The 12,412-nt window shown below is 35.5% G+C and overlaps 1 protein-coding gene across 1 annotated transcript; it reads right to left on the bottom strand.

Moving 5' to 3' along the window:
* On the bottom strand, positions 1 to 11,973 carry LOC129241211 (85/88 kDa calcium-independent phospholipase A2-like). Its single transcript, XM_054877431.1, has 14 exons — positions 11,777 to 11,973; positions 8,677 to 8,969; positions 8,342 to 8,512; positions 8,146 to 8,274; positions 6,724 to 7,077; positions 6,393 to 6,658; positions 6,072 to 6,260; positions 5,901 to 6,004; positions 5,306 to 5,842; positions 5,145 to 5,232; positions 4,662 to 4,785; positions 4,463 to 4,586; positions 694 to 787; positions 1 to 618 (listed from the first exon to the last, which is right to left on the bottom strand). The coding sequence occupies exons 1-14, from the start codon at positions 11,784 to 11,786 to the stop codon at positions 480 to 482; spliced, it is 2,622 nt and encodes an 873-aa protein (XP_054733406.1). The 5' UTR covers positions 11,787 to 11,973; the 3' UTR covers positions 1 to 479.
* Positions 11,974 to 12,412: the final 439 nt, after the last annotated feature.

Below are 12,412 nucleotides of genomic sequence, written 5' to 3'. Positions count from 1 at the left end.
CTTTATATCAAAATCTATTACACATGCATATATACATACATGTTTAACTATTTGATGGTATAATAGTTGATTTGGTAGATGGTGTACTTTTAAAATATATTGTCATATTTGTAACAAGCACTGAACTATCAAGTGTCTGTTAGTCGGAATTTTTTTGTGAATATTTGTGGAGGTCACTTTGGACTTAGCTATTTAGCTACGGTATCATATTCTATTTCGATATTTCATAAATGTTTACATGCATATGTAGATATATTTAAGTGTTGCAGAAATTTTTAATATCACTTTTGTATAAATTATCATATTTTAGACCGCTTTCTTTCAATCCAGTGAATAATTTCTATGCCAGTTTTGTGAAGAACCAACTGCACTAAATTATTTATTAATACTTTTCATGAACAATTAACAATATTCGATTCTTTTCCATAGCTATTTGCTTTTATGGAAAAATTAGTTGCGGTCTAAATCTTTCTTATGTGCTATTTCAATAAATTGATCATTTCTATTATTTTGTTACGATTATTGTGCATGTAGGCCTTGGCATGCCATAACATATTAATCAGTTTTTGATCATCTTTTTCATCCATAGCGATGTCTTCATATAGTTGTGGATTGAATCTGGCAAAATGATAAAATTAATTGAAATTAGTAAATTGAAAAATATACAATACACAAAATATTTCCTAAGTATACCTGTAATATGGTACACCAATGGTACTGCACCAAGCGCGTGCCCGGTCAACAACACGACCATCGGAAGCCGTCGCTTGATCAACAAGCAAATTACCTAAAAATCAATATAACAATAATAGGCATGAGATATTATTTTGAATGAACCTACACACGTTTACTAGAAGCGTTCCAAAGTAAAGAGATAAACAGGTGGATAGGTACGTCTTCCATTGAGGTACAGCCATAATCATATTTATGCGAACCGAAGAGAAGTTATTGTGTCTGAAGTGACAGTATATTTATATCGTCGGTGCAAAAATGAGCATCAAAACACCAACTAATATAAAGCTTCGATGAACCAAATTCATGGCGATGATTTTCTATTATGTGGCACAGTTCAATAAAAAGTCAGTTTTGACCAAGGCGGGTCTATTAAAGGTGGTATTGGTAAATCAAAGATAAAACCGATGAAACGATTAAAAACCGGTTGTATCCACATAAATAACATGTTTGACATCATCCTCGACACTCGTATCGAATTGGCGCTTACACCTTTTTTGGGTGTTTGGCCGAGCTCCGCCTCCTATTTGTGCCGTGCGTCTTATTGTTGTTCCAGAAATGGACCTACAGTTTTAAGTCTTCGTTAGAGGAACAGATTTATATCTGGCCAAGGATTGTCACTTCGGGCGTATTCGCCAAAAATGTGTGACCAATTTTTTATGCTGTTCATCGTAGATTTCATTAACGCTGTACTCAAAAATTAGAATCCATGCTATTGAAATTGAGCCATTCAAAAATATTTGGGTTTACTTTACACCATCTCATCTCATACCTAGCCTCAATACGTTTAATATATTTACTGACGCCTTCAAAAGGTTAGACTCAGTAGCCGTTTAAGCTGCCTGATCACTTCAGTAAGAAATATATATAGTTGACAGTCAAGCAGCGATAAAGGCAATAAACTCATATGAAATTTCATTAAAAATATTTTAAAAGCAGGGAAGCAATAGAGCGATTGGCCACAGATAGACGGCTGTACATCTATTGGGTACCCGGACGTAAGCGCATTGCAGGAAATGAAATTGTAGATGAGATTGCCAAGAGCGCAGTTAAATGTCACTTCAACAAGAAAACTTAGGCACAGAACTGTCGTAGGTATACTGGCAGGCCACAATTTGCTAGTGGCATACAAGATACGAATTACAACCTATGATAACTGCAGATTTTGCAATGAACTGGAAGAGAGGGAAACTTTAGAACACTTTCTATGTTTGTGTCCTGCATTAGCTAGAATGATTTGAGAAGTTGGAATGTGTCTCGTGGTTAGAGCTTCAGAGTTTACTTAGATTCGCAAAAGACGCAGACTTATTGCAAGATGTCTACTATAGAAAAACGTTAAGGTCTAGCTCCATCTAACACCACTAAGGACCAATAGGTCTATGTGATGGCTTTCAACTAGGTCAACCTAACCTGACATACAGCATCTCATCTCTCGGCACATTTTTAGATACAAATTGGATATACGTTATCGAAACGGCCTGGATTTATATTCAGCCAATGTCATTCTAGCATTTTTGGGGAATGTTTGTGCAATCAACTACGCAATTGTTGTGTTGATTAATCAGAGGATGGAATATAATAAATGAGGGATCGAAAATAATAGTTTACTTCGAAATTTCAATTCAAAAATCACTCGGAAGGAATTTGACTATTTAACATTTGTATATAGCGCATCACATCTTTTTCCAATAAAAAGTCAGTTTTGACCAAGGCGGGTCTATTAAAGGTGGTATTGATAAATCAGCTGATTTGTTTTTTCTTTCGCCGTGCCAATGTGGGTCAGCTCAAAGACGAATTGAGTACTGAAGGTAGCGCCATTAAAAAACAGCTTTACTCTGACGTCAGCTCCCCTCGCAAACGAAGTGCCGCGTGTTAAATTGTTAAAGCACAAATAAATGTAAATACTCCAAATGCAGTTTTTATGACGCCGGGGCTCGAAAATATATGTGTATAAGTATAATTTCTTGTGTTTGGTTGTTTCCATTGCTTTCGCCCACCCTTCTTCTTTACAAACAAGTGATTCCCTTTTCTTTTTTTTTTTTTGTTTATTGATGGACTCTTACGACACAGCGAGCTCGGAAGGCCCAATCTTCTTCTCTGTCACTCTTGGGTCAGCCCAGAATAAAACAAGGCGAATTCATTCTGTGTTTTCTACTTTGCCAATACTTTGCTTTGACAATCAGATGCACAAAACATTGTTGTTGATCGATTGCCACCACCTTTAGTGAATGTGCCTTGGTCTTGACCAATATTTCATCAATCAAATAAATCCATCAATTAGTTTTTAATGATTTTTCAATGACTGAAAAAATAAATGTTAAGTTTAAACTTTTTTTGGACAGAAAATACCAAACTCAAAATTTAACTTTTATTTTTGACCGAAAAAAGTAAATGTTTAACTTTTTTTGGACGGAGAACATAGCGGTGAAAAAATATCAATTATTTATTGCCTATTATGAAAAAAACATAATAGAATAAAAAGGTTTCATTAAAAAAGGGTTTTTCAGATTCTTAATTTTAGACAATTTTTTATACTTTGGAACGCGTCTCACTAACCATACATACATATTAGGCCGGGTCGATTTGTGGGGAGGCAAAAAAATCGCCCATTGCTCTGTGAAAGTCATATTCTAGGGATCAAAATAAGAAACTTTGCCGAAGGAACCATACCTCTAAAACGAATTCTGATGTCCCCCAATTTGGGTCGAACTTTTTAGTTTCTTTTCTATAACTCACTTAAATTAATTTTTTCATTTAGATAGATATTATAATAAATAAATAATAAATTTTATTGCTGATCGAGCGACAAAATCGGAAGGGTTTTTTGCATCGGGTGGTGACTGGCGACGAAAAATGGATCCACTACGATAACCCAAAACGCAAAAAATCATGGGGTTTGCCCGGCCACGCATCAACGTCGACGGCCAAGCAGAATATTCACGGCAAGAAAATCATGCTCTGCATTTGGTGGGATCAGGTCGGCGTCGTATATTTTGAGCTGCTCCAACCGGGCGAAACAATTACGGGGGATCGTTACCGACTGCAATTGATGCGTTTAAGCCGGGCATTGAAAGAAAAACGGTCGGAAACGGTAAAAAGGCACGACAAGGTTATTTTGCAACATGACAACGCTCGGCCGCATGTTGCTCAACCTGTCAAAAAATACCTTGGAACGCTTGGCTGGGAAGTGTTACCCCACCCGCCGTATAGTCCAGACATAGCTCCCTCCGATTATCATTTGTTCCGGCATGTGAGTCTCGATTTGGCGGACCAGCGGTTCTCCTCGTACGAGGCTACCAAAATATGGGTTGAGTCATGGATAGTCAAGCAGCGGCCAGAATTTTGGAGAAACGGCATCCGGAAATTGCCCGAAAGATGGGCGAAAGTTGTAGCTAGCGATGGCCAATACTTCGAATAAAATATTTTGTACCGTTTTTTCACAATAAAGCCCCAAATCTTCGAAAAAAACCTTTAAAACTAATTCAACCTCCCAATAAATAAATAAAAATAAGGAAAAAACATAGCCATTTAGCTGATTTTTTCATGTAAAGGCCAAAAATGGTGATATTTTTAAATTGGAGGACATCAGAATGCGTTTTAGAGGTATGGTTCGTTCGGCAAAGTTTCTTATTTTGATCCCTAGAATACGATTTTCACAGAGCAATGAGCGATTTTTAAATCGACCCGCCCTAATACATATGTACATTTGTAATTAGATGTATGCACTTACCAATTGTTGAGATTCCATAGGCTAATTTGGCAGTATCCCATATGCTATCAGGGCGGAATACATCAATATCTTTGAGTGCGGTTACTGGTATCAGACCAGTGCCTAGAGAGACTACAATTGAAACCTGTGAAGCACAGAAAACAATTAATTATGCAACTACAAAAAAAAAACGTTATGACATTTAGCAATAATTATTTACCGGAACTGCCTCCTTTTCACGACCAACACTACGCAACGCCATATTGTATTCATGAATTTCTGTCATAGCATCCAAAGTTGGATTGTTAGCGATTAACCCACCATCGAGGAAACGGCCAAATGCGCTATAACAAATTGGGTACGAACATGCATAAATTGTTGTGTATATGAAAGCACTCATATTAATAATATAATTAAAGAACTACCCATATGCAAGCAGAAAATAAAATTTAATATTTGTAAGAGAAAAAATGCAAATAGCTTTATAAATAATTAAACGTATAAAAATGATTGCACTCACGAACTTAACGTTTGTAGTTAGTTATTATAGATTATTTCATAGTTAGCATTTGAAAATAGAACAATAAAACTATGATTCTCGACCATAACCCAATATTCATTAAGTAATAATTTATTAAAGGGGGTTCTCTTGTCTACTGCTGTTTTGAATCATTCGATTCAAATCAGGGTTAAGTCTACTAACCGGAAATACGAGGGTGCTGCACCAGTAGCTCTAGCTGCACGCCAAACCAGTTGCTCTTCTGGAGGAGGTGGTGGTACTCGGCGATTATCTGTCAAACATAAGTACATATATACATATACACATATGTAACAAAAAAATATAGTATTGAGTGAACTACTTACTAATTGGCGTAACAATTCCTAGAATATCGCTTGCGCTATGATAATTTCTAAATAGATGCAAGTCCACCGGCTTACGATCAGCCATAACGCCAGTTATCATAATTTTTGGGTGTTTAATGTCGGCCATTACTGTATACTGACCTAAATTATCTTTTAATATATTTTCGAACAATTCACTAGGATAGGGACGTGAGCCAACGAAGCATTGTTCTTTCATGCGCAAGTACAGGCCCATACATTGACGCATTGTTTTGCCGCAACCGAGTCCCAGTGCTAAAATGCCACCAGTGCTAGTGCCAGCTATCCAATCGAACATGTGAGCAATTGGCGTTTGTGAGAGTTTTTCTATTTCGAGTAGCATTTGAACAAGTACCAGGCCCCGTATACCGCCCCCATCCAGGCACAATAAGCGTCCGCGGGCATATGGTTTTTCGCCTTTGTTGCTAGAATCACTGCCGATGGAAGCTGGTGTGGTGGGTGTAGCAGCTGCACTGGCATCCCCACTGCCATCTCCTTCCAAGCTATTACTGGGCGACTCTAAAATGTTTGCAATATAAGACTCAGTTTGAACATATTACAAATAGTGTTGGTCTACCTTTTTTGCTGTCAGTATTTACTTTTGTGGTAAACATTCCGAGTAAAGCATCCATAATACTTTGTCCTTTTTGCTCTTTTTCCGTATCAATGATAACAGTCGGTCTGCCAGCGAGGATTGTGAGAAAGTTTTGTTTCACAAATTTAATTGTAAATTATATTTAAAACTTACTCCACAGTACCAGCGCTGCCATTAGACGATGAACCAAAAAGTCCATCCATTGCTTGACGACTAGTTGATGCCAGCATGTTCTCAATGTGCTCACGTTGTTCGACGCGCTCAGGAGACTCGGGCGGTATACCATTGTACGAGCCTTTAGCATTACATCCAGACGGACATTTCAAGCTTGAATCTGGACAACTGAAAATGAAATGCAGTGATGGGAGTTGTGTTACATAAATTGCTATTATATTACTTGCAAACTTCCATGATTAAAGTGGCAAATGGCATAATATATTTTATAATATTATTTTATTTCATTTTCTTACTCACCGTTTAGCTCCAACTGAATGTAAAATGTATAGAATTTCACTCTCCTTGCCGCCATTAGGATCATTCCCAACCATATGACGCGGTGTCTTGCCATCTTGGTTTTTAATGTTTATATCGCAACCAAATACCACTAGGCATTGTACGATTGGAACCAATTTTTTTTCGATGGCTATGTGCAAAGCTGTGTTTCCATCTTTATCGAATACATCAATATCAGCGTCATGAGCAAGGAGCGTAACAACGCATTCAAAGCGATTGCGTGCAACCTGTCGGATATAAATTTTAAATAGTACCTTCTGTTCAAGATTCACAAGCCAAAATTAAGTGTTACCATCACATGCAAAGCGGTGCGCCCATCAAAATTGGTGGCATTGACATCACATCCTTGCATAATGAGTGCATGTAAAGTCTCGCGCGATGAACACCAATGCAGCGGAGTACCACCGAATTTCATATCCTGTGTATACAGTTTATTGGCATTGGTTTTCAGGAATTCAGCGACAGACGTAGGCGTACTTGTTTTGTATATTTTGCTCATATTTTTGGCATTCAAGTTAACATCTGCGCCGGCTAATAGTAAAGCTTTAACACAATCCGGTTTATCCGATAAACAGGCCAAATGTAGTGGTGGAAATCCATCCGAATTGATGTGATTGAGATTCACCGTGCTTTTAGCGGTTAATAACTGCAGTAAATGTAAGTAAAAGAAGTAAATTCGAGGCCTTTAAAATTTTTTTCACAAGAAATTTCTAATTTTAAAAAAGTTACCACTTTGATACAAAATTACTTATTTATACTTAATTGCATGGACTCTGCAACTAAACTCATAGCCTCCCCCCTATAAATGTTTATTTTTATAACCTTGCCTGATTTCTATCGCCATTCTGATCATTTTAAAATCATACACATGAACACAATTACAATAAAAACTCGAGTATAAAAGTTTTTGTAAATTCTGTACTAACAAAAATGGTAGTTGTGATAAAAAGCGATAACAAAGATAATAAAAATAGTAATAATCTTCGTAATTCCTTTCCTCAACGGCTTGACTGATTTTAATAGTTTCCTTACACTTACGGAGTCACCTGCATTCTTCTTAGCCAGAAGGTTATGGGGTCAACATATTGCAAAAATCGTCTTTATGATCCAATTAGGTTAATTTTCGGAATATGAAGGAAGTTGTAAAAAAAAAATAAACTGACTAGAATGTGCATGGTTGAGATATTCCAAACAATTGGAATTTATGGCCATACTCGATTCATTTATGACCAGACTCGATGCATTTTTCAACTGAAAGAGTTATACGAATTTCCTAATATAAGTGTGGTTCACAAACTGTTGTCGCAATATTAAGAAATGTCATAAATTAACTTTTTCCAAGCAGAAAGTACCCGTTGATATATAAAATCTTATTCTATTGCCAATGCCTGTCTCGACTCGATCAGTGAGATGGAGTATCTCATAGTTTATTTCCACCAGAAATTCACATTTATCATAAGACTCTCGTTGCCGGCTAAGTAGTTTACTAACTTGCGTCGGTTTAATGTTAGCGTTATTTACTTAGTTTTATTTTGTATCTTCTTATCTAACTTGTCTGTAAAAATTTATTGCATATACTTCTAAAATAAATAAATAATATAGATAGATTAAAATAAGTTTGTGGCTGTGTGTTTTCGAGAAATAAAGTTAAAATGTTTAAATAATTTTTAGAAATCTATGAGTAAATCAATTATTGAAGCGTTTTCGCACTCACGTTTATAATCTCTTTTGTTGTACTAGCGGCGTAATGGAATACAGAATTACTGTTGTTATCTAAATGTTCCATTTTACAAAGCGGCAACAATGTCTTGACCATTTCGATGTTCCCACTTTTTATGGCAAGCTAAATAGTATAGAGACATATCCAATTATTAATATAACGCCGTCATTAAAGTATTTCCAAACAATACCTGAAACGGTGACATCAGTTGTACATGATCAGCGTAATCGATGAATTCCAACACTTTCGGATTACTAACGTAATCAACGAGATTAAAATAAGCGACCAAGTGTGCCAGTGACCACGAGGGATTCTCTGCTAAGGCGTCACATACCTTTTGCAGACCATTAACATTGTAGAACTGCAAATATGTGGGTTGAAATGATATACATATATTAAGCTAGAGAATGTAATTATTATTATCTTCCGTATTCGATTCGACATATGTACACTAGATTCTGTGTACCACAACTTTGCCAAAGTCTTGTCGAATGCTTGACACTCACGTACTAACTTTCAAATTACCTCTTTGACGATAGTTACAAACACAGGCAATCGATGTACGAAGGCGTTGAATCGATCTTCGGCTTCCTGTTGTGCGGGCGATCGAAACAGGCTAAAGCAAGTATTGGCGGGATCATTGACATGCCGTTGGAGCACAATTTCGTAGCATGCTTTCTTATCTGTGGAATTGAAGGGTGGCGAATAAAGAACCATACCTTCATCCCGTCCAATCACTAATAAACTTCCCAATGATTCGCCTCTGATTTCGAGTACTTTATTTGGAGGTGTATCTCCGCCTAACAGGCGTTGAAGAACTGTATATAAAAAATAGAAAAAATTAAACAATTCGTATTTTCCAAGTGTAAATTTTAACACATTGCCCAATATTGCTGTAAAATACTAAACTGCAGCTTGGCTGTTTTTTTTTTACAATAAATATCGTAACCTTTTATTTTTATATAAAATGATCAATAACCTTTGTGCAGTCGAGTAGAACCTGTATCCTCATTGTACCAAAACACAATTGCACTGTTTCCTCTGGAATGTTTTTTTCCAGAATTGTCAAAATATGGAAACAAAATGCCGATTTCTATAAAACCTAATCAGAATGCTGGAAGCCTTAAATCAGACGTGTTAAAATGTCTAAACTTATTTGCTTAATTAACTTTCAGCCATATACTTGGCTAACTTTTGCCTCTTTCTTGTTTCAAACTGTTAACTGTTAATTTGATTTAATAAATAATTTATATAAATTACAGAAATTGCTTTAGATATGTAAAAGTGAAAATATAATATTATATTATATTATATATTATTATGTAGTCATATTAAAGAAGGGCCTCTTGCCAGAAAATGGGTTCGCTGCCTAAACTCTTACTTCTTTAGATGTCTGGCAGACTTGGAATCCAAATACATCCACAATATTACATATATTACATAATTAGAGAGACAATGTGGGGAAAGTTGAGCCCACACAAACGGTATTATATTAGGCCTCCAAGCCAAAGTGGGCTCCTCTACACCCTTAAGGAGAATGGCAACCATCGTAACCTAACCATACGAGTATATATGTATATTATTATTTATATTGGAATCCTTAAGAATGTATTTATATATATTTCATATATATTTTTCATTGTCGAAATACACTCGCAGGTTTGCCGTTGCCTGCCTGAAAAAAATTGTGTCTTCATTTTGGTCTTTGAAAATTCGAACCTACGTGTTCTCCGAATTCCAAATGGTAGTCACGCACCAACCCATTTAGCTACACGGCCTCATATATATAGTTACGTCCTATTGAATATAAAAATAAAAATAAGCAAATTTCCATTGAATGTACTGCCTCCCCTTAACAGAAAGCACTGAGTGCTTACAGATCACATATGATAGAGATTCTCCTTATAACGGAAATGCGCAGAGCTTAAATTATATTTCAAGTTCAAAAGTTCAAATCTTGATAATCTTAATACGTACTTAGTATTTCGAATTAATATTGCGTAATATTTTTCAAAGCACAATATCTTTCCGTAATGCATATTTTTTATATTGTAATTTAAAGCAAGCAGTTCGGCGCAGCATCTCAGCTGAGTCAGCGCATTTTTTTATGAAAAAAGTCGGCGAAAATATACGTGAATCGGAATTGAAGTGAGGCTGCATGATGTGTTGTGACGTGTTGGTAATGGGTCAAATAATTGTTCAACACTATCAACTGACAACGCTATGAACTGCCCCGTAGGGATTGACTTAAGTATCGAATTAAGTATAGCATATAACTGATGCTTTTATGAGCGCCGATCAGTTTTGAAATGCTTCTAGTAACTTGAAAAGATATCAAAATAGTTATCGCAATATGCAAAATTTGTATATTTTAAAATAAATAATTCTACTTTCTATTCCTTTATTTTTAATGACCACAAGACAACGGAAAAAACAGAATTAGTTATGGTTACGAAATGACCACAAGAGAAACAGTCAATTCTTAATTATTGACGTTGAGGTAGACGTATAAGGTAGACAATTTGTGGTTCGTATCAGCAGCGACACAAGTTTTCTTAGTGTCACAGCGTCAAAGCAGTACATCGCACCCAAGCAATCTCCCCTTTTGCACATTACAACCTTTGGCTTTATACAAAATATTGCTCATTTGTCTTGACCGTTAGTCAGTTCTGACAAATTTCAGAGTTGTACAGATCTGGTTTATAAACAAATCACTGTCAATATTATTTCCCATTAAAACATACATTTTTTGTTTTACACTTTACACGTTTTGCCCTCACATTCCGATTGAACGAAGTATTACTTGACCTCTTAGTGTTACAAGTAATATACATATCTATGACGCAAAATTTTTTTTTTAATTTTAATTAAATGTGGATTATAAATTGAAGTAAAGAAATTGAAAATATTAAACCCCTAAAAAATAGTAAAAAAACTCCCAGGATTAGAATCCGAAATCTTCAAAATACTACTCCACTGATATATCCTAACGATTATTGAGGCAGCGTTGCCAACGACTTGCTAGACTGCCGATTTGTTTCCCTCGAATTTAAAGCTTGACCTATAGAAAAAGGGAAGCCGAGCTTATTTCATATCATCCGCTAAATTTAGTCTTAGGTCTGAATTATCGCAAAATGGATGAATTAAAATTCACATAATGCTTATATGGAAGAGAAGGAAAATCAACAAATAATGATTCTAGAATTAGGAACCTGAATTCAATAGAAATGAATCAGTTCAGTACTAGTGGGGTTTCCTACAGGGTAGGTATACGTATATACGCAATTCTCTAATGCGAAGAAATAATAGTTTCTGGTATGCCGGTAGTTGTTTTTTCTTTGTTATTTTGCAATGCTCTGTAAAAAAATCGATAATGTTAAAAAAGTAGAGGTTTACATTGTTACAAACAAATGTATATGCAGTTAACATTATATTATATTTATCTGATAATAGGAACTAGATAACTTTTTATACAATAGATTATATCAACAATATCTATAGTTGCGTTTGGTGGAGAAAGTGGTTTGGATATATCAAAACAGATTACACGAAATTATTATATTTCATTGTATAAAAATCAAAATTATATACATCACTTGGTGTTATTATTAATATTACAGCTCACCATTAAACATTTTATGGAATTTGTTTACTGCCCGCTGCACTCAGAAACCTTTTCCAGTTTCACTAATCACAGCACCAGCTTCTGCCTCACACTTCCCGCTTTTGTTGTTGCACAAAGTTTTCTGCCGATTTCTTAATTTTTTTATAATAGTTTATATTCCGTCACAACTCGCAACTTTCTTTAAAAAATTCTGTACTAGTAATCAGCTGCTCAATACAGAGTTGCTATCCTTTCAAATTTTTATAATAGCCTCTTACGCGAATTTTCGCAAGTAATGCCAAATTTCCAAAAGTATTGTAGATCTGTAGATTTCAAAAATCGTATGGTGTCCACACTGACCAACGTAAACATACATTCCGTGACAGCTGATACGGTCAAATTTATGAGAGGGCTATGTAAATGAAAACTCATCATCGTGTTCTTACGACGGTATCGTGTATAGCTTGGTAACGTTGAAATCATTAACAAAATAACCTAGAAAAAAAAAACACGGTGCTTAATAATGTCACGACATACAGACAGGGACTACGATAACCTCGTTAACCATTACACATTTTCTGGTAGAACGCTGTAGAATTAAAACAAAAAACAAACCTGTTGGTCGTGACTACAAACAGAAATTGAGCAAACAAAAAG

Source organism: Anastrepha obliqua, chromosome 3, assembly GCF_027943255.1.
Source record: "Anastrepha obliqua isolate idAnaObli1 chromosome 3, idAnaObli1_1.0, whole genome shotgun sequence".
In the NCBI taxonomy this organism is placed as follows: Eukaryota; Metazoa; Arthropoda; class Insecta; order Diptera; family Tephritidae; genus Anastrepha; species Anastrepha obliqua.
The sequence above is the reverse complement of the archived record's forward strand: the minus strand, read 5'-3'. Positions and strand labels throughout refer to the sequence as shown.